This window comes from Protopterus annectens, chromosome 10.part0 (assembly GCF_019279795.1).
Source record: "Protopterus annectens isolate FY-2018-M chromosome 10.part0, PAN1.0, whole genome shotgun sequence".
NCBI classification, from domain to species: domain Eukaryota; kingdom Metazoa; phylum Chordata; order Ceratodontiformes; family Protopteridae; genus Protopterus; species Protopterus annectens.
Window position 1 is genome coordinate 146,881,629 of NC_056744.1, and position 23,834 is coordinate 146,905,462.

The 23,834-nt window shown below is 40.4% G+C and overlaps 1 protein-coding gene across 1 annotated transcript in view; it reads left to right on the forward strand.

Moving 5' to 3' along the window:
- Positions 1-23,834, forward strand: part of AMZ2 (archaelysin family metallopeptidase 2) — an 821,206-nt gene that overhangs the window by 116,244 nt on the left and 681,128 nt on the right. The window contains exon 2 of the mRNA XM_044085114.1: positions 22,378-22,663. Coding sequence (XP_043941049.1) covers positions 22,378-22,663 — 286 coding nt within the window. The remainder of the gene's footprint in view (positions 1-22,377; positions 22,664-23,834) is intronic.

Here is a 23,834-nt window from a genome sequence, read left to right on the forward strand (position 1 = left end):
AAATGGCTACTGCCAATGATAATCCCTATTTACTGCTGGTGGTAGCCTTTCTGAATACCAGAGTTAGTGTGAGTATTTATATATTTATTTTGCCATAATGTCCTCACTTAAGTTTGCCTGCACTGCTGGATAACTACTTTTGGCAAAGTAGAAAAATGGAACTCTGATAGCATCACAGCTAAACCTAAATTTCATTTTTTTATTGCCTGAGGTAGAGTAAGATCTTTTGTAACCTTAGTAAAACTTAATAATAGCTGCTGTTGGAGCATTGAAGCAAGGCATTTCCTGAGCAAGTATGCAGAATTTGTGACTCAGACTTCATTTTTTTTGTCATTGCTTGGTGATAAATTGTTCACATTGACAGATTTAAAAACATATTTCTAAATCTGCCCTTTTACCTGTCCTTTAATTATTCTGCAATATTTGTCTTAAAAGGCATAAACTTGTATCTTGCAAAGTTTCTTTTTTTAAGATTATTGTAGAAACATCATTTTTTGCATTTAAAGAACTAAAATCTTGTCTTTTATGTGTTAAAAGAGAGGTAATTATTTGTAAAATGACTGAAGATTGTCACAAGTTTCTGTTTCCATCACTAGAATAGATTTTTAACATATTTTCTCAAGGGATGGACTTCATCTTTGGTTGTTTTGACTAGTTCAATATTTAAGTCCTTTCAAATATTTAACCTTAAAAGGAATCTTCACATTAATTTTGCAGAGGTTGTATAATGTTTAAAACTCCTTCCTTAAGGAATCCCAGTGATGGTATGATAAAAAGATGTTCCCCATCCAGTGAAGTTGTTTTTGTTATTTTTGAGAAAAAGGAAGTAAATATGGTTTTGGAGGGTAGTTTCGTAAGCTGAACATTAGTTGAACCTAATCTTGGGAAAATTAAAGGACAACAATGGGATTCTGTTATGAAATGCTCAAATTCTCTGTTCTTTTTCTCCCTATGTACTGTCCCTGCTATGAATAAACAGCAATACAGCATTTAAATATTTTAAATCGACTGTTTCTCTCCACTAGAACAGTGCCTTACTGTACTGTGGTGATTTCACTTTCAAAAAACTTTTATCTCGCCCTGGAAAAACTTGCTGCAGTCTCCAATTCATTGATGTCATCAAGGCCACTGAATACATGTAGTTTTCTGGCCAATTCCTTCCCCTAACTGACATCACCACGACCGTCCTAAAAACCCACCCATGCTGTGATGTCACAGCTCCCTGGTCCTTCCCCTACCCATACAGAAAATAAAGGCTAGAACAAGAAAACAGTACATGAGACGAGTTTCCTGCTGTGAGCTGTCAATCACAGCAGGTAACAGCTCCAATTACCCTTAGCACTTTGACAGCTAGGGAAGTTAGGTGTGAAGGGTGTTGGAAGATGAATCAATGTATTCAGATTTCACAAAATACTGCAGTTTAGCCATTCTAAAAAGAAGCAGCAGTAAAAAGCACTTTGAAGGTCTGCTCTGTGGCATTTGTACAGTTTGTGTTTTAAGTTGTCATGGAGCAGCATGAAATTTTACTTAAAACTAGCTGACAAAGACAGCAGTGTATGCATGTAAAATCAATGCATACACTGCTGTCTTTTGTCAGCAGTGTATGCATTGATAGTGTATGCATATAAAATCAATGCAGTGACAGGAGCTTTAGGAAGAAAGAGGCCTGTGTGATGTAGTTCTTTACAGAAAAAGCACTGCACTGTAGGATATCTAGAGGCAGTCTAAACAATCAGAATTACTTCAAGATGCCAGAACCCATGGGGTCACACTCTAAATGTAAAAATATTTAAAAACCTGTAAATAGTCTCAGAGTGGTGCTAAAATGTAGGAAACACCAAACCATGATGAATGCACATTTTATTTTGAGTCTGTGGGTGTGGTTCTCATTTAAAAAAAAGTTTGGAAAAGTGGAAAGCTTGACAAATTTAAGTGAGATGACTGCAGAAAATTTGGCAAGTGCTGTCTTCTGAAGGTCTTTTAGAAACAGCGCATGGTAAAGTGCTGGGTGAGGTACCCTGGGATGAACTGATAGTGGCATTTAAATGAGTAATAGAGAAAGAAAGCTTGCATTTGCATGCTAGTACTATTGTGGAGTTACAGAAAAAAAAAAACAACAAAAAAAGAGGAACACGTAATTATTACCTGAATGGGCTTAAAGACAAGCAGGTGGTTCATAAGGAGAAAACAATAAGGAAGAATGTTCATATAATTTGGGTACATGAGAATGATGGCGGTCAGGGTTGGCTGGCTTATGTATAAGAGAAACTGGCTGCTTGTACTTGACTATATGCTATTCAGATAAAAAAGGGGCACTCCTCCTTTTTATTCTGCATTCAGCAGCGTGTGAAAAAGCCCAGATGTTTTTTTTCCCTTTTAAATTTTTTTTAGATTAAAGACCAGATTGTGTAATTACTTTGGCACTTGGTTAACCTATATAAAGTTAGTGCTGAATATATTTTCTTTGATAATGGCTGCCATGCTGTTACTTAATATCAGAGAGCAACATTCTTAATTTCCATGAGATGTACTTAGCTTTTTATATGGATTATCCTTCTGTTTTTTGGGGATTTATTTTCCAGGTGGCTTTAAGACATTTGTTGGCTCTCAGTTTTTTCATTTAAAGAACTCAAATCTTGTGTTTTATATACTAAAAGAGAGGTGACATTTTAATAAAGGACTGAAAGATTGTCATCAGTTCCTGTTTCCATCACTAGAAGAGATATTTTAAGATGCTTTTTTAGGATTTATTTTCCAGATGGGTTTAAGACATTTGTTGACTCTAACTTCCGAGATGGCTGCACACTGATCAACAGTTTAACTTCAGCTCTCCCCATCTGAAAAAGTAGAAACTGAGAAATTGCAGGTAGAGATAACTTGAGTTGAGTTGTCAACTTGAGTTAAATTCAGTTACTGACTGCCTGGATGCCTGCAAAGAAGAAACTAAGAGAGCCTGAAAGAAAATCATCTAGAAAAGCTGAAGAGAAAAAAAACTGACTTTGAAGAATCCTGCAGTTGTTCAGAAAAAAAAGTTCAAGCTTCAGCTTTGGTGCAAGACATGGCTTCCAGTAATACAGAGGAAAAAAATAAGTCAAATGTGCTCAGAGCTGATTAAAATAACTGAAACACTGAAGGAGTATTTCAACTCCAATAGCAAAAGGGTGGAAAATGGAAGAAACTTTAAACAGATATTTAGCTGAGCTGATAAAACCTGTGAAAATTAGAAGCTGAAATTAATAAAAGGTTTGCTGAGGTATGAGACTGCTCAATAAAGATGTTTCAAAAATGGTAGAATTAGAGGACAGAGCACTTAGGGAAAAGCTGAGATTTTCTGCTGTACCAGAGAAACTAGAAGGAACAGACTGTTTTAATTTTATGAAGGCACAAATATTGGACTGATATCCCACAGTAGGATCTGTTAATTGAAGGGGCACATTATGTGTATACACCAAAAGCAGCCAAGACCTTTATTAGTAAAGATGCAAACTTACCAGCTGAAAGAGTTGATCCTCACAAATATGTGACAAAAGGGCAAAGTATTAAAAGTTGGAGACAGTAGAGTGTGTTGTGGAAAATGATTATTTACTGTACACCAAGTTAGAGAGAAATAGATTTATTCCAATAATCAGGGAGTGTCGAGAGGCAGGTGTGAGATTCAAGCTGCTGTATCCAGCTGTCTTCATGTCATTAATGTTTGGAAGAACTCTGAAAGGAGGGGAGGAGAAAGTACTGTATAGGGAGTTTTTTTTAAAGTCTGCCAACTCATTACACTTCCTAAAACTTATGTTCCCAGCTATGTCTTTCTTCCCCATCATACCTCCAACATTTGCCATTTACCTGAGGAAATATTCTTTGGAGTCTGCTTGAGGTTTAAAAGTATCTATGTAAACACTTCCAGGTAAGCATCCTAAGTCTTCTAGACTGTGTTGCATATTTGGGTGCCATACATGCGTCCTCCCATTGTTTCTTTATGAATTCCACATCTAATATCTCTTAATCTTTTCTGACCTCTTTTGATTGATTACTGTAATTATCATGCAATATGTTATATGCCCTACTAATGTTTCCTTTTTTAATAGCTTCTGCTCTAGATTCGATTAAAAACTTAGCAAGTGCAAGTCTTTCATTTAGGATTTCCCTATCCCTTTCTGTTTGTCTGTACTCTTATCAGTGCTTGATAGGGAAGGCAATTACTAGTTTGTAATCCAAATGTTTTCTTGGCCTCTTCCCATTATATTAACTTTCCTTCGCTTATTATTTGTTCCCAATACCTTGGTTCCTTTGCCATCAGTAAATTCCAGCCCCCTCTGGTCTATTCTCTGTGCGTCTAACTTCTGTCATCCTTATTGGTTGAAAATGGGATTTTAGATGCAGATCCTTAAGGCAAATAACAGCCATACATAATTACATTCATAAAGGAGCAAAAAGTATACTGAGAAGTAAGCCAACATGGGAATGGAGGTAAGTCCCTATTTTCATTTTTGATTTATCCTTTCATACACTTTTCTGAGTCCCCATCATTAGGTGTGATTTTTTTAAGCTGTCTATTACACAAAAAAATCATACTACATGACCAGCAAACTAATGGCAACAATAATTTAAAGAAAGAGAATACGCATGTTACACCTCCCTTAATCTTAAGAAAAAATAAATGACCTTGTGTGGGTAGAATTTTGCAGTACAGTTCAGTAAAGTCCATGGATTTTACACTTTCTTTGATACTGTTTGTGTTGGCCGTGCCCTGGCCCAGCAATCAAGGAGCGTCAATCCTCACCACTAACACCAGGGAGGTCGTCTCCGATAAAAGGATATTTAATACACACAGTAAAGTACAATTTCCCTTAAGTGCACACAGAGATCAGTCAGTCTGGGGCTGGTTGCTTCGTTGCTCACCAGGTCCCCAATAAGACTACCCACTGGCACAGCTATAGGGTCCAGGTCTCAGCCTAGCTGGGCAAGCTAGAACCTCCAGTACCCTCTGTCCAACCAGTGCTTCATGTCTCTGCCATGTAGCTGACACAACACACACACACTTTGAGATAAGTATCTATATAACTTCACAGACACTCCTGGGAAAGGCTGACACATTCTCCAGCTGTGCCCCTTTACCCATATCATGCAGAAGTAATCCCTGCCACCACCCAGCTAATAATATCAGCTACTAAAAGGCCCTTAAAAGGGAGTCCAATTATTACTGTGCAATATTATTATCCAATGGTAGTATGACTAACGGTCAAGGCTTACTTTAGAGTGGCCTATTACAATAACCTCTATAAATATGCAATGCACTCTAGAGCTTATCTCTACATAAACCAGCCACAGGTAGAAGGTTTTAAAAAAATATTTAATAATAAATAATTAAAACACAAATCAAAACTACTACACCACAGAGATATCTAAGAGTTCAGAGATCACACAGAAACTTAAAATAATACAGTAGGACAGGTCTGATTTCAAAGAAAAATACCTGATTAATCTTTAGTAGCTTTAACTATTCCTACAAGAAATCACAGTGCTAAACCTTACATGTGAGCTTAAGCAGAGTGCCGAGTTAGATATCCAAGATCAAAATGCTCCCAGTCTCTTGTGAGAAAGCAGTATTTAAACATTACTAACAAACATGTCGCTAAGGCCCCCCCAAATTACATCATTTTTGACACTTGGAGTTCTCAGGCCACAAACTGCATTATTTAGAAATCTAATACCTGCTCAGAAACTTACAACAATATAAGTAATTTCACATGTATATTATAACATAAACCAGAGCAATAAAGCACATTCCACATCTAAATTCTGGTCATAAACTTTAGCCTTAAAACAATGGGCATGAAACCTTCATCCAGATGTACTGGAGCCGAATTCTAACATGAAAGGGTCACTACATGCTTCACTGGGCCAGTAGAGTGCAATGTTGTCACATATTTTGCAGTTCCACATTTCACAGTATTCTTTTACACTCAAGAAACATGCATGTATTTTACATTTATTTACAAATGCCAGAATTATATATCAAATTCTGTTTGACTAGGCTGGCAGCCTTCGCCCATCTCTCCCAAATCATCACATCTATCCCCCCCCCCCCGGGAACCAAGCATGTTTTTTAAGTGCCCCTTGAGAAACATCGCTTGAGAGTGTCAGGTCTATCTGGGTGTACCTCACCCTGTTCCCTGTCTTGAGAGCCCGTCTGCATTGGCACTGCTACTCCCACTGCGGTGCTGCACTGACATATCATATGCTTGCAACCCCAGACTCCATCTTAGCAACTTGGCATTTTGCTGACTGGCTCTGTTTAACCGTGTTAGAGGGTTGTGAGCTGTCATCACAGTGAATTTTCTTCCATACAGATAAGGCTAAAGTTTTTGTAGTACCCACACTATGGCTAGACATTCTTTTTTTTACCGCTGTGTAGCATTCCTGCCTGGGGCGTAGCATTCCTGCCTGGGTTGGAGCCTATGAATGAGATAAACAACTGGGTGCTCTTCCCCTGCTGAAGAAATCTGGCTAAGTACAGCCCCCAGCATCTACCTGCACAACAAATTCTTTGCTATAGTCTGGACTGGTTAACACAGGGGGTACTCCCAAAGCTTCCTTAAGCTTCTCTAATGCCCGATCACATGCTGGGGTCCACACTACCTTGTCAGGTCTGTGAGGGGAGCAGCTATGGTACTATAATTGGGAATGGACTTTCTGTAGTACCCTGCTGTTCCCAAGAATACCCTCACCTGCTTTTGGTAACAAGTGCCAACCATGCCTGAATGGCTTCTACTTTGGCAGCTTCTGGCCTTATCTTACCACTCCCCACTCTATGTCCTAGGTAGGAGACCTCTGCCATACCCACCTGACATTTGCTCGGCTTAATGGTCAACCCTGACTTCTGTAGTCTGCCCAGTACCTCCCTGACATGCTGAAGGTGCTCTTGCCAGGAATGGCTGTAGATGGCAATATCATCCATGTAAGCAAGGGCAAACCCTTCTGCTCCTGCTAAGATATGATCTTCCAGCCTCTGGAAAGTCGCTGGGCCATTCTTCATCCCAAAGGGCATCTTTGTGAACTCATACAAGCCAAAAGGAGTCACAAAGGCTGACCTCTCTAGCACTGGGAGTCAAGGGCCCCTGCCAGTAACCCTTAGTAAGATCAATGGTTGTAAGATACTTAGCCCCACCCAGCTGCTCTAGGGTCTCATCTGTCCTAAGCATGGAGTAAGCATCCAACTCTGTGTGACTGTTTAATTTCCTGTCATTCACACAGAACCTGGTGCTGCCATCCTTCTTTGGCACCAGTACCACTGGGGATACCCAGAGACTGTTGGACTCCTGAATCACCCCTAGTTCCAACATCTCCTGTACCTCTTCCAAAGTCTGTTTGACTCTCTCAGGCACCCTATAAGGGGCCTGCCTAATAGGCCTTTGGGGTCCTGTATCCACCTGGTGCTGCACCAGGTGGGTGCACCCTGGTTTCCCAGTGAAAACGTCCCCAAATTCCTGCAACACTGCTCGGATTTCTTGAACCTGGGTAGGAGATAGCTGCTGGGACATTGCTACTCCTTCCACCGAGGTGTCAGCCCGAGCCTCACTGAGGAGATCAGTCACAAGATCTCTCTGACTCCTCCAGCAATATACTGCAAATGCTCAGCACAAGGACCTTCCTATCATGGTAAGGTTTCATCATGTTAACATGGTACAGTTTGTGCCCCTGCCATCTGCCTAGCACTTCCACCATGTAGTTAACATCACTTACCTTTCTTACCACCTTGTAGGGTCCCTCCCAAGCTGCTTGTAACTTGTTGTGTCTGACAGGAATGAGAACCATCACCTGCTGCCCTACAGCATACTCTCTAGCTCGAGCATTCCTGTCATACTACACCTTTTTCTGTTGTTGGGCTTCTGCCAAGTTCTCCTGAGCCAGGCCTATGAGTTTCCTGATCCTTGTCCTGAGGTTCAGGACATATGCCACAACAGACTCCTTGTGAGACTCACACTCACCTTCCCACTCATCTCGAATTAAATCTAGAGGTCCCCTCACCCTGTGCCCATACAGCAACTCAAAGGGTGAAAAACCTGTGGATTCCTGGGGAACCTCTCTGTAAGCAAACAACAGATGGGGCAAATATTTGTCCCACTCCCTCTTAAACTGATCTGAAAATGCCCGTAGCATGGACTTGATTGTAGAGTTTAACCTCTCAACAAGACTATTAGTCTGGGGATGGTCTTCATGTGCTTCACCCCACAGGACTTCCACAGACAAGCCAGCAGGACTGACATAAAATTGGCACCTCTGTTAGTATTTCCTTTGGGAAACCTACCCTGCTGAAAATGACTAACAAAGCATTTGCAACCTTCTTGGCCTCAATGGAGGACAAAGCCACTGCTTCAGGGTATTGTGTAGCATAATCTACAATCACTAGGATATACCTTTTCCCTGTGGAACTTGGGGTACTCAGAGGATCCACAATATCCATAGCTACCCTCTGAAATGGCTCCTCAATCGCAGGCAAAGGCATCAAAGGAGTTCTTACCTTGTCTCCTGCTTTGCCTGCCTTTTGGCACTGCTCACAGGTCCTGCAGTACTCTGTTACATCTCTGGAAATTCCAGGCCAATAGAAGTTCTGCATAATATGCCTCTTTGTACGTTCTATGCCCATATGACCTGCAAAGTGAATATCATGGGCTATGGCTAGAAGCGCTAGATGATAAGCTCTAGGCACTACCAACTGCTGTACTCTTTCACCTTCTAGCCCTCCCTCAGGGGTCCACTCTCTGTACAGTAACCCTTTGCTCCAGTATACAGATTCCCCCTTCCCTTGAGAATCAGGTGCCTCCCTTGCTACCTGACTCAGGCCTTGCAATGCAGGGTCTGAGAGCTGAGCCTGTCTCAAGTCTCTCTTTGTAACCCTTCCCAGCTCCCCTTCTACAGGAAATCTGGCATCCTCTGACAGTGGTGCCTCACTGTCAGCCTGGGTACTACTACTCACCTCTGCCTTTGCAGTTACCCTGTCCAAGGGAACATCAGTACCCACAAGCAGCTGTGGCTCACATTCAGTCTCACTGCTGCAGCGTAGCTTACTCCCTGAAGTAACCACCTCAGCAGTCCTGGCTGCAAGTATGCAGTCTGTCTGGGTCTCCCCCAGGCTACCAGACCCACATGCTTGTCTCCTAGCCTCATTGCATGTAACTGCATAAGTACATAGTACTGTCTCATCCAAGTCCTTCCCTCTCAGGACATCTGCACGATGGTAGTTCCGTACCCCTGTTGTCTCAAGACAACCCACAGTTGGCATTTTGTCTTTCCCACTTACTGGCTCCCTCACCTTTGGTTCCCCACCTTGCCTCCGTGGACACCTATATGCTACATGGCCCCACTGGTTGCATGCAAAACATTTAACCCTAGCTTCTGGATGTGTACCTGCACTAGCGGCTTTCCCTGCTACTGGTGGATTCTGTTGGGGCAGTCTGTGCTGCCCACCATGGGTTCCTTTAGACCCATGAGCAGTACTGGGAGTCCCTTTCCTGTGCAGGGCTGCCCTGCTTGCTAGGTATTGTTCTCCTTTCTTCCCCAACTCCTCTGAAGTAGCACACTGTCTATCAGCTAACCAGATCCTCATGTCCTCAGGCAAAGTGCTGAGGGCTTGTTCCCGTACCAAAAGGTCTGTCAGCCCTTCAAAAGGGGTGACCTGGCATCTACTCACCCAGCTATGAAAATAAGTGCTCAGTTCAGCAACATATTCACATACATTTTTGTTTGCCTTGCATCTATGCTCACAAAACTTTTTTCTGTACATTTCAGGTGATAGCTTAAAACATTCTAATAAATGTCTTTTTACAGCAGTATAATCAAAACAGTCAGTGTCATGTATTTTTGCTAAAGAAGTTACAGCTTTTCCATGGAGTATGGGGGTCAGGAACTGTACCCAGATCCCTTGGACAACTTTATACTGTTTACATACCCGCTCAAACATATGAATGAAGCTATCAAAATTATCCCCCTCTTTAAACTGTGGAAGAAATTTACTGACCTTTTGTGCTTCTGGGGTCTGGTTACTCCCTTTCCCATTACCTCCATGACTCTGGTGAAGAGTCAGCATTTCCCTCTCTTGCCTCCTCTGCCGTTCATTTTCCTCAGCTTGAAGACTCCTCATTTTCTCGGATGCTTCTAGTTCCATGGCCTCCAACTCAAGTCTCTTTAGCTCCAGCTGGAATTTTAAGTCCACTGCAGACAGGTTGAGCTGTCCATTCTCCGTGGATATTGTATCTCCACTGTCAGTCTGATTGTCCTTCAGGCTGCTTTTTTCTGATGCAGCTGTAACCAAGGCTGCCATCAGGTCTGCTTTAGTCAGGTTTCCATGCACCAGTCCCCTAGCCTGGCACATCTCCGCCAGCTGGCTCCTTGTCAGCTTTCCATACTCTTCTACTGACATGCTGCCTGCTCATCCTGACTAACACTAAGCTAACAAAAGAAATAAAACAATTGTGATCTGAACTGTGAGTATACACTGCGTGGCTGTTTTAGACTACAAAACACTTTTAGAGATCAGTGTACATAAGCTACAGAAATTTGCTCTACCCACATCCCTACAAGCCAATTAGTATGAGAAGTAGAGCCCACCACTGCCAAACACTTGTGATGGCCGTGCCCTGGCCCAGCAATCAAGGAGCCTCAATCCTTACCACTAACACCAGGGAGGTCATCTCCGAGAAGAGAAAAGGTTATTTAATGCACACAGTAAAGTACAATTTCCCTTAAGTGCACACAGAGATCACAATCAGTCTGGGGCTGGTTGCTTCGTTGCTCACCAGGTCCCCAATAAGACTACCCACTGGCACAGCTATAGGGTCCAAGTCTCAGCCTAGCTGGGCAAGCTAGAACCACCAGTACCCTCTGTCCAACCAGTGCTTTGTGTCCCTGCCATGTAGCTGACACAACACACACACACACACTTTGAGATAAGTATCTATACAACTTCACAGACACTCCTGGGAAAGGCTGACACATTCTCCAGCTGTGCCCCTTTACCCAGACCATATGGTAGTAATCCCTGCCATCTCCCAGCTAATAATATCAGCTACTAAAAGGCCCTTAAAAGGGTGTCCAATTATTACTGTGCAATATTATTATCCAATGGGAGTATGACTAACAGTCAAGGCTTACTTTAGAGTGGCCTATTACAATAACCTGTATAAATATGCAATGTACTCTAGAGTTTATCTCGACACAAACCAGCCACAGGTAGAAGGTTTTAAAAAATATTTAATAATAAATAATTAAAACACAAGACAAAACTACTACACCACAGAGATATCTAAGAATTCAGAGATCACACAGAAACTTAAAATAATATAGTAGGACTGGTCTGATTTCAAAGAAAAATACCTAATTAATCTTTAGTAGCTTTAACTATTCCTACAAGAAATCACAGTGCTAAAACTTACATGTGAGCTTAGCAGAGTACTGAGTTAGATATCCAAGATCAAAATGCCCCCAGTCTCTTGTGAGAAAACAGTATTTAAACATTACTAACAAACATGTCTCTAAGGCCCTCTCAAATTACATAATTTTTGACACTTAGTCTGGATTTCTCAGGCCACAAACTGCATTATTTAGCAATATAACACCTGCTCAGAAACTTACAACAATGTAAGTAATTTCACTTGTATATTCTAACATAAACCAGAGCAATAAAGCACATTCCACATCTAAATTCTGGTCATAAACTTTAGCCTTAAAACAATGGGCATGAAACATTCATTCAGATGCACTGGAGCCGAATTCTAACATGAAAAGGTCACAGCATGCTTCACTGGGCCAGTAGAATGCAATGTTGTCACATATTTTGCAGTTCCATATTTCACAGTATTCTTTTACACTCAAGAAACATGCCTGTATTTTACATTTATTTGTAAATGCCAGAATTATTTATCAAATTCTATTTGACTATGCTGGCAGCCTTCGCCCATCTCTCCCCAATCGTCACACTATGCTTATATTTTTCCATAATTTTTGTCACTTTGTTTTTTAAACATGTATTTCCTACTGGTTGCGGGAAGAGTTACATGTTATTTGGTATTCAAATTTTATGCTAATTACAAATCCAGATTTTTTTTTTTTAACTGGACGTTCCTACTTTTTAAAGGCCTTTGTTCCAATGTTCAGTTTCTGCAAGTTGAAAGATATGTGTAGCAATCTAAATATGTGTTGTTAATCCACTTTTTGAAATCTACTGTTAAACTGGAATACGTATGTTTATATTTTACCATATAACAAAGACTGAAGTCAAAAGGAGTCATATAAAACATTTCTTTAAACAATGACTGCTCATTGCTATTTAAAAATGAGTATGCTGATTGGACAGCTCAACCAGTGTGCCCATTGTAAATTGAGCATATGCCAATCGAAAAGAAAGTCTGTCCACTGAAGTACCACTGATTAGCCAAACTTTCTGTTGTCATTTGCTGGGGGACAGCAAAATACAAGAAAATTAAATATGTTCTGCAAAACTGAAGAAACAGAATTGTACCTGATTTTCCTTGTATTTCTTCCCTGTCCCTTGTAAAATCCTGACTTTTTAAAAAAAAAAAAAAACAGAGATTCTTTTTTCTGCACTGCACTGATTTACCGTACAAGTGTAGGAATGCCAGTCCGATATGCATGTGCAGTACATCAGTACACAATGGAGAAAGTGAAAGAAGAATAAAGCACCGTTATACAGAGAGGTTATTTAAGAAATGTAAGCAATTTCTTTATTCAGTAACGTCATTGTATAAAGGCAGTAGTTCACACTTCTTTGTGCATACCCGGATTTATCCATGGTTGGCTTTAATTACTTGGGCTTTGCCCTCATGATCAAAGCACACCAGCACTGAGTAAAATCCTGCTATGCCCACCCACAGTTGTGGATTATTGCTTCAGTAACAAACCTTTTGAACTAGATGGGTCACTGTTCCCTTCTTAGCTTCCCTGTTTAGTGGTCTCTGTGTTTATTTCAGTTGTCGGATCTCTACACTCTTTGTTTGCACAATTTTTAATCAGCGCAGCTGTTCCATGAAGCAGAACTGTTTATATTCTTCTGTGACAGAGGTAGGCCCAAAAACGTATACCTTGAAGTATATTATTATTAACAGCATAATGAATGGGGCAGTAGATGCTAACTTGATTGATGTACTTGGATACCATCATAGGCTAAACCAGGTGGGTTTAATGTTTGTTGTTTGCCTTTTCGGCTTTTCCCGGTTAGGGGTCGCCACACCTGAACTCCGGTCCGCTAATTGGCAGTAGATTTTTATGGTACCGAGTTGCCAGCCTGACGCCCAGCCTTCAGCGAAGGCACGCCCATTCACGCATGTCTTTCGGAGGACAACCATTTTATTTTATTGGTGGCCTGCATAGGAGGGACTCTGACTATAGAAGAAGGGAGAACGAAAGTCTCAGTCCCAGAATGCCTTCTATAAGTGTTCTTTTGAAGACGGTTCTGAGGTACTGAACATACTGATATATAGTTCCGAACCAGTCAAGGACAAACTTCAACAGAATCCGGGACAAATCCAGAAAAAAATCAGGGATACTTTTAAAATATTAGTACTATTGACTTGGGACATTGACAGAATAAGAGAATGTGAATTAATATACTTTTCTGAAGTAAAAGTAAAAGATGTCTATAACTCTTAATTATTGTCATTATTTATCAAGTGTAATTCACCATCTTTCCTCCAAATGCCACCAGTTTTAGGAGGGATTAAGAGGGACAAAGCTAAAATTTGAGCCAAAATGGACGGCTCAGTGGTGCAGCAGTAGCGTTGTCGCCTCACAGCAAGAGGTTCTCCAATTTGATTTCTGGCTGGGGTGCCTTCTCTGCGGAGTCTGCATGTCCTCCCTGCATATATGTGGGTTTCTTCCGGGTTCTCCGGTTTCCTCCCACATTACAAAGACGTGTCTGGAGTGTTTCTCCCCAGGCCTCCGCTGAAAATTGGCTTCATTCCAGGTCGGTCTTTCCTGGTAAACAAATGTTAAATAAATGAAAATCAGAGACAGTTGAGAGGTTTGTACTGAAACTGGAGCAGTAATAATAAGGCTTAGCAGAAGGTTGGACAGGCATGCAAGAAAGTGCATAAGGGGCATAAAGAAAAAAAGCAGGAAGTATTTGAAGGCTACATTACTAAAAACTGTAACAAGAGTTTGCAGGCTCTATGGATCACTGAACCTTTTACAGCTTCCCTTTTTTAGTGTTTCTGTGTTTGTTTATCTACCAGATCTGTCCACATTTTTTTTGCACAGCTGTTTAGTTTTAGATCAAAACAGCTGTTCCATGAAACAGAACTGGTTGTGCTGCTTTTTTTCACTTCTAATTTTAAGTTGCTTACTTCTGCTGACTAATTGCTACAAGTAAGAAAATGACAGATGTTGAAATATATAATAGCATTGCAGCAGTTATTGTTTGAAGTTGAGGTTTGTTTACAGTCAAAAACTGCTAACAGAAACTAGCAGAGTATCAGACAAAGCAAGTCACATGCCTAGCCATTGTTTTAATGAACACAAACATCAGCATTCACACATTTACCCCAACCCTTTTCTTCTCACTCATCGGTATATTCATGAATGTAGTTTGCCAGCTTCTGCCTTACATTCTAATCCGGTTTTACTTCATTGAGCATGTCAAACCTATCTGTATTGCTGCCACAGTATTCTTACAATCATTTATACAGAACATATTGCCGCCTGCTGCCTTACTTGCATAGTCTATGTATAACAATGTAAATAAAAAAAGCCCTTTTGCTTTTCTGAAAAAAACATTCTTGAAGTAAGGCTATTTTACTAAAACTTGATCGTTTCTGTAAGTGATTGCCATTACGTTTGAAGCATGACACTAGCATTTTATGCTGACTTCTCTCCTTCCTGTGCAAAAAAAAAAAAAAACATTCACAGCTATGTGAACAGGATGTTCTGGATACAGCTTGTGATAGCAGAGAAAGGAATTTACTAGTACTGACTGAGGCAGCTAAGGCTGCAGAGTGAAAGCCCATAGCATAGAGAAGAGCATACCTCTAGTTAAATTCCTTTCAAGGTCTCAGGCAGTGGAACTTGTAATCACCATGTGGTACTACACTGTTTTATTTTGAATGATTTTTTGTTTCTATCCACCCCTCAAATATGTATAAGCTTTACACATGGCATGCAAGTGTTGTGATAAGAAAGCGTTACATTAAGTGCAAGACTGGTAGATCCAGAAGGTCTCCCCATGCCGTTACATTTAACAGTAATATGTAGGCATGATTCTCCTACTGCTTTCTGTATTAAGTTTAGGGTTACCACCTGTCCCACTTTGGGAGGGACAGTCCCTCTTTGGGCAGTTGTGTCCTGCAAAAAAATGTGAAAAAAGTGGCAAATGTCCTGAGAGTTTAGGACAAAATTATTTTCTATATTTTATGTCATAGTTGCATAAAACAGTTATTCTGTATTTGAAACAACTAAATGTTATAAGAAACAGAATAAGGAACTAAAATGCTACAAGAATAGACTTTTATTCAGGCAAAAAACTGAAGTTCTGTCCTTTGTACTGGCCGTGGGTATGTTTTGCCCTGCAAAATCTGATGTTTGTAGCACAAATGTCCCACTTTGGGCATTTGGAAAGGTGGCAACCCTAATTAAGTTCCTTCAGTGGCATCAATAACATGAGCAAGGTCTGTTGCAGAATGTGTAGATTTTTGTTAATCCAGTCCATGCTGTAGTGCTTGGACTGGCCACCACAGGAACCTTTTCTCAACAGTTCTCACAATCTCCTGCAAAGCTCAAGCTCCTCCCTTCGTCCCAGAATGCACTGTCCTGAACCTTCAGATATTGTTGCCACTTCTACAATTAAACATGGATCTTGTACAGCTTGAACAGCTACTGTATTAAAATTATCCTTTTTCTTAGTTTTATGACATTTAAGTCACTATTTTCCTCATTTTGTTCTCTTTTTTTTGTATACAACTCTTTACATTCTTCCGGTTGTCTCACAGTTATAAATAAATAAAAATATCACTCCCCATTCCCACTTAGGCCACTCTCCCTTACTTTTCTATATTTTATGCTTTCTTTCCTCCAATTCTTATCTAGAAAAAACACCAGCACATTCAATAATAAGAATTTTTACCACTGGTATTATTTTCCCACATAGGCATTTCTTTACCAAGTCAATTGTATTTCTTGTGGTTACAGATAGTATTTGGAAAGTTCTCATGGATCGGGAAAAGACCTCAGGCTTTTCTAAGTGTAGGAATTGTGGATGTAAGATTTGCCCCAGGGCCCACACAATTTGTGTGTTGTTTACCAGGGGCTTGGACATTTGACGGCAGAATTTTTACAGTGCACAGATTGTATTAGATAGGTGAAATAAGCTAATACTGTGGCCCAAGAAAATAAAAGAAAAAAGGAGGATGAGGGAGACTGGGGACAAGGGTTTTGATGTGTATTTGCCAGCCAAACCCTCTAAACTAAATGTTTCCTCCTTCTTACTACTAGGACCTTCCAGGGGACTGCTGATACCACCATCATCTCTCCTTCTGGGCTTGGTTAGGCCCAATTTATTCAGGTTTTTTTTTTTTTTTACTAGGCATGAGGAGAAGACTAGGCAACTTATCCTTGGTTCAAGAGTTGCCCGAGTTGTTGCATTCCAGACTGGCTTCTGCCCCTTCAGTTAGGTTATCCAGGTTAATGGATAGACTTTCTGTGTCAGTGGACTGAGAGAAAATAATGACAGCCTTTTGAAAGGCCTAGCTGGAGCTTGGTGTCATTTTTCCTCTGTCTTCCTAGGGCAGCCAGGGATGTGCCACTACTCTCCTATTTTGGCACCTGGGAGTATTCATAGGTAGATACTAGGCTGTTGGCCCTAGGGCCTATATAAGCTTAGCCAAAAAGGTACACTGGCTTTCGCCATCCAAGAAAATTATTTTCCTGTGCCCCTGTCGAGCAGAGCCACAGAGGTGATCCCCGAGGAGAATTTCCTATTTCCCATCCAATCATCAAGATTTTTCTTGAGGAGTGGTAGTGAAGAGCATTGTTTGACATAGATAGGTAGTTTTTTCCAGAATCTATCCCTCCAGCATGTTCTGTTTATTGTGGTGTTAGGGCCTTCTATAGAATCTGTGCTATTAACTTCACATCTACTGTAACATTTTCCATAGTGTTGACACCATTGGTATGAGAGCCATTGGCACCAACCCCTGTTGGCGCTGGAAGTCACTATCCTTAAGTTTGCTGGAAATAATGTTTCAGTTCTATTATTAACCCTTACTCTTCTGGTGTGTTTATGGTGTTGATGCACTCAGAGGTGAACAACTGTGTGCAGAAGCCCCACATGTCCACCTCAACAAAGCCCAGTGCCAGGGACTATTGGTATCATAGCTGTGTTGTTATTCTCAGTGGTGACATGGGTCATGCCTCTGACAACCTTGATACCAACTGTTGAGGTAAAGGGGTGATCCCGAGGCAAACCCTGAAGTTTTCAGTGATGGAGCATGCACCTGCTATGTATAACAGCTCCACCATAACACACTAGGCAGTTTGGCTCTTTTTGCTGATCATTTTCTTCCAGCAGGACCATGGTGTAGGGAGGAGTCTTGTCCAGAATGCATGGACAATTCCTTTCAGAACATTCCCAGGAAGAGAATATGTAAGAGAAAACGCTTAGACTCTCCTTAGAGTCCCCTATCCTAGACAATGGATCTTGACAAAGGTAGGCTTCCCCTAGTCCCCTCTAGAAGACCACAGATTTACAAAATTCCTTGAAATGATTTGGGAGAGGGGAGCCTAGCTCACAAACCCCACTTGTTCTGAGGAAGATACCCTTCAAGAGGACTTTTAATCTGCCCTACCAACATCTTGGGTGATCCCACTTCTCCCGATAGAATGGTGGACATCACTTGTCAGTAGACCAGGAAAGAGCCCCACATAGTGGAATCCATTCCCAGTAAACCCGATAAAGCTCTTAGGCCATCCAAAAACTGGCCTTACTAGAGCAGAAGAACCCCTTGTAGAGTCTGTTGTGTTAGTTGTATGAAGAGAGAGCTTAAAGAAGATGCCCAGGTGATTCATTCTCCTGACAAGGAGTCTGTCACCTAGGGAAGTGTGTATATTCTTTAAGTACTTTTTCAGTTAGAGCTATACAGAGGCCATTGTGAGTAATGCTACCATGCTCTCCATGCAATTATTATATAGTGCTGCAGTTTGAGTAGTGAGAGAAACAGAATCAGGCATTGCCTTGAGGCAGCACGCCTGACTAAGGCTAGCAGGATTTGCAGAATACTTCAGAGTGACTTTTGACAATTCCCTCATGACATTTCCACTTAGTTTAGGCCAAAGGTAAAAGACAGCTTGCAACAGAGTGACTATAGGTAGGCCCCTCAAAGTTCCTATTCCAGGAACCAAAAGGGAGTGAAGATTATCTGGTACAGAAAATCCCAACAGTTCCAATATGAGCAACATGAAGTGAGAGCTTCCCGCAGATGTGATGTTTTGTGAGGCCACTGCCATATTGTCAGAGGTAGGACACAACTGCAGAATCTAATATCAGGATAATTTTATTTCCTTTCTTTCCTTCCAGTGGTTGCTGTCATCACAGACATGCTTGTCTTGGGGTGAGATAAACAGTCCAGGGAGCATGGACACAACAAGAGATGAGCTGCACATTGATATCTTGGAGATAAGAGCAGTCCTCCTACCGTTCCAAGCTTTTCAGCACCATCATCTTCAGGTTGGAATAGCCATTTACTATCATATCATTGTTGTGATGTGGTATATCAACAAATAGCAGGGGAAGCAAGTCCTATCCCCCGCTGTTGGTAAGCAATGAGGGTATAGGAATGGAATACCAACTTGCAGAGCTTTCTAGTCACAATGCATATCCCTCACCAAGCCAGTTCCTTAGTAGAGAACTTGAACAAATAAGTAAAAAATGGCACACATGGAGCTGGAGAGCAGCTGATGAAAGTAGAGAAAGTTAAATGATGTCACAAAGTAGATATAAAACACAAAGGTTTATTCCCCACAAAATTCCAGGTTATATGCACAAGCTTTCATCCCTGCTCAGTCAGGAATTTCTTCAAAGTGATTTAATTAGTAAAATACACTTCATTTAAATACTTGAATGGCATCTAATCAATCCTAAAAAACGCCCCCCTCATTTACATAACTAATAAGATATATCTTAATAAATGAATAAATATATGAATAAATGTACTCTATCTCATATATAAATACAGTACAATGACTAAAACATACTATTTAATATTAAATATAAAACACTTCCATATAAACTTTATCTTTCCAGAGCTTTTAGTTTTAAAAAACATGCAAGTGAAAAACTGTTATTCAGTCCTGGTCATTGTAGGGAATTCATCCTTAGTTGCCATAAGGCTTCTTGTTTTTCAAGTATTATTGCCCATTGTCCACCCCTTATATCTGGTGTAATTGCCTCCAATATTCCAAATTTATCCCCGCTATTGGTAAGCAATGAGGGTATAGGAATGAAATACCAACTTGCAGAGCTTTCTAGTCACAATGCATATCCCACAACAAGCCAGTTCCTTAATAGAGAACTTGAACAAATGTCTTCTAATGGCTTATGAGTAGTCTTTAAGCATGTGTACAGCAAGTATGCTCTTCTGTCTGTGAGGGAAGCCCGACTGTGTTTTTCAAGCCATACCTTCCAGCACCCACCACATGCAACAACTTCTTTACCCTAATCTCTTCTCACTGTCCAGAGTTAACCTACTCTATCCCTGACCCCAGGTTTCTCTTGTGGCTTCCCTCTACTGCCCCTCATGATAACGTTCATTCAGAAAGCTATGCTGTGGAGAGGCAAAGTCATTTTCATAGCCCCATTCTGGCCCAGACAGGTTTGTTTTTTTGTTGCAGTGGTCTTACTTTATAAGAAGAACTCTCCTAGAGCATGATCTAAGGCTCCTATCATCTTCTGGTAGACCTCATTGTTGACATCTAGTTCATCAAGTTAACAGAGTGGATTCTCCACTTCCAGTGATGGCCAGGAAGCTAGATTACCCTCCAAGGGTGGTACATTTAATGTTAGTATACCAGAAACCCTTGACTAGAAAAACATATTAAGATAAATTCCTCAAATATACTTTGTGGGCAGCACAAGAAAGGCTGGCCCCATTCAGTCCACTAAGCTCCTCAGTCTGTCTATGCTTATCATGTTTATTTTGGGTCTATATTAGAACACCGAACATTTAAAATGTTGAGTGTTCTAATATCGACCTGTTTTCAGCGAACGCTGAAAATATCAAAGAATTCTGTTGTCCGTTTCTGTTTCTTCAGTATTGTCAGTGCTCTGGTGGAAAGTTGCGGTTCGGGTTCAGGTAAGTGTGCGATTGAGTGCGGGTTAGGTTAGTTAGGGTTAGGGTGCGGGTTAGGTATGTATGCGAATGTGTGGTCATGATGGTTATGGCGGGTTAGGTGAGTTAGGGTTAGGGTGCGGGTTAGGTATGTGTTCGATTGTGTTGACGTGAGGGTTAGGGCGGGTCAGGTAAGTGTGCGATTGTGTGGACGTGAGGGTTAGGACGGGTCAGGTAAGTGTGCGATCGTGTGGACATGAGGGTTAGGGCGGGGTAGGCGGGTTAGGGTTAGGGTGAGGTGAGTGTGCGATAGTGACTGACCTTAGGGTTTGGGTTAAGGTAAGTGGATAGTTAGTGGTGTGTAGATAGTTTAGTATAGGGTTAGGGGTAAGAGTTTAGGTGAATGTGTGTGGATTGCAGTTTGTTTGGTGTGCTAGTGTTGTGTGTATGTGTTTCGGAATAGCAAATTTTTTCCCTAGGAAAAAATTTGCTGTTCTGAATTTTCGATGTTTCGTATTTTCAATTTGTAGGGTTCGATATTAGAAAACTCAACATTTTGAATGTTCGTTGTTCTAATATAGACCCTTTATTTTATAAGGGATCTAGCTTTTCTACAGTAAAAGTTTACTTGGCTACCATCCCAACTTGCAATCAAGGCCTCAACCATTCATCTTTGGCTTCTCAATGTGTTAGCAAAACCTTCTTAAGAGTTTTTTTTTTTTTTTTAATTGTTCATACCTCAGGGATCCCAGAAGAATCTCACACCCTACTGGAACTTGAATTTTGTTTTAGAAAAATTGACTTAAACCCTCTTTAAGCCAACAGCCAAAATAAATGTCAATTTTTTTCTCATTTTAGTGGCTATCACATCAATTAAGCATGCTTCCAAATTGCATGCTATCTCCTCCAAACTGCATTACATTGTTTTCCCAAAAAATGCAGTTATACTCAAAACTGATTCAACCTTCATTCCCAAAGTAGTCGCCGATCTTAATCTAATATGAATGATAAATCTTCTGGTATTCTTCCCACAGCACTCCAGTGAAGAGAATTCAGATAGCTTTGCTTGGACATCCTTAGACAGCTCCACAAATACTTAGATCACATATATTACACAAGGCAAGATTATCAATTATTTTTAACCTTTGCCTATAACAGATTGAGAAAGTGGGTTGCAAGAATAAAATCAACTGCTTTTCCTTCTGCTGCATGTCCAGTCATAAAAATTTACCAGCCAAACCAAAAGCTGACTGGGGAAGATCAGATTTTTTTTTCAAGAATTTCTCAGTGGATGATATTTGTGCAGCAGCAGTAGCATGGGCTTCCTTGCATACATTTACCAAGCATTATAAAGCTAATATTATTTCAAGGTCAAGAACATCTTTGATGCCATCATTTACAGGGTATTTTATCTCAAGACCACCTATTCTGTAGTGCTGGGGTCTCAGTCCAAACATTACAATGGAGCTAATTGATCCTTAATCATTGCTGTAAACTGCAATAGACCCACTCACCTGTTTCTCCCCTTCCAAATTGTCATCTACACATTGAACTGGAGGGTAGCCAGATGTCCACAGATATTTTCTTGCTGAGCAGACAAGCGTTCTGTATATATATACATATATATATATATATATATTTTTTTTAAAGCATAGAGGCCTTAGGAATTTTTTTTTTCATTATATGTTTTAGAATGAGGAACTGGTCCTTGTAGTATATTACTTCAGCCTAACTTGATCTGAAGACAAATTGCAGTGCACTCTGGAATGAGGGGAAGAGCTCAAACTTGCAGGAAAGTGTGAGAGTTGCTAAGAAAAGGTGCCTGCAGTGACCTGTCCAAGTATTGAAGTGTATGGATAAGGATCAACTAGATCTCTTAATATGGTGAGTATATAACTTTCCTTTGTTGTCAGATTTGGATATAGTGCTTGTGGCAAGTGAAGAGATTCTCAAAGAAAGCTGAAGAAAAAATAATTCTGGTTGATGTAAAGAACAGATAAAATATTACAAATATAAATAAAACAAAATAAACCAACTGATAACTTTTTTGTTTTAGATGAGGACAATTCAGTACTCAGTTCAAGACCTCAAGAAGGCCTTAATCTCTGAAAGGGAAGATCTTTGTAAGCTGTATCAAAGAACATTCAGTTCTAGAGAAAGACATTTATTGGAAAACTTCTTTCCTCCCGACAGCCCTCTGTTTAAGTTTATTACTATCCACTCCAGTTCTGACTGGATCCCTAGCCACCCCGAGGCCATTCAGGATTTTGAAAAGTTTTATACTAATCCTTATAGAAGCACTCCTACTGTGGGGAAGAATACCATCTATGTGCAGCCCATCGGTGAGTATGAGTCGTTTAAATAACGTCTGTTTTCACTTCTAGTGAGATGGAGATTGAGTACTAGTATTTTATTAACCTGTATTGCAGATAGTTGATTTTCCAGTAAATTGCTTTAGAAGAATCTAGACCAGTTAGACATGAAAATGCAGTGATCAGTAAGAGAATCTTGTTAAGCAAAAGCACCACAGCATTTGTCTGGGATGTCAATAAGCTGGTCAATGTGTCTTCTCTAATTTGAGGGTTTGGATGTGTTGGAAATGCAGTCTTTTGAGTGAGACCATATAATTAAGGAAGATGGTAAATTTTACCTTGATGGGGGCGTTTAGCCAATTAAAGTTAAGGTCACTAAGTAAAATAGTAGTCCTTCTCAAGGCCCAGGAAACAAGATTATGAGGGCTGATGCTAACATACTTAAAGTGAGGAGAGTGGTGATTGGTATAGAGAATGTACATAGTATTGTTAACAGTAGGATCTAGCTGAGTGAAAGGCCATTTTGGATCAGTGCCCAAAAGAAGGGCCACAACAGCATTTGGATGGGTGTTTGCTGGTGTCATTAATTCTCCTCTTTGTCACCAACATGTTTATTTCTGAAAGAAGAACATTTTTGGCTATATACGGATAATTGATATCCCCTTTCTTCAACCCACCAGGTTTCTGTGATAGAAAGGATATCTATACTTTTGGTTAATAATACAACGTTGTACAGTTTCAGTTTTATTATTAATGTATCTGCAGTTGAGCTAGGCTATTCAGATTTGCTTGGAAACAGTAGATAATAGATGAAGGGCTTGAGATGCTGGAAGGACATGCTTTATGTTTTGAAGCAAAAGGGGAGTAATGGATTAACTGTACAAGGAAGAAAGTGTGACCTCAAGTGAATGAAAAAAAATGTCGGTGTTTTGAGGTAATGGATAAACAGTGTTGAGAACATATAATGTAGTATAGCTGTATATCTGAATGTAAATATTGAATGATGTCAGAATGTGGAAGTAAGGACAGGTTGAGTTATTAAGGCATAGTAGGAATAAGTGTGAATTAAGGCTGAATTAAGATTGTAGTTCTTCTGTAGTATTATTTAGAATCCACTAGTAACATTTACAACTGAATGTGGAAAAACTGACTGGCTCAAGATTGGGAAAGGAGAAAGGCTGTATATTGTCACCCTACATAT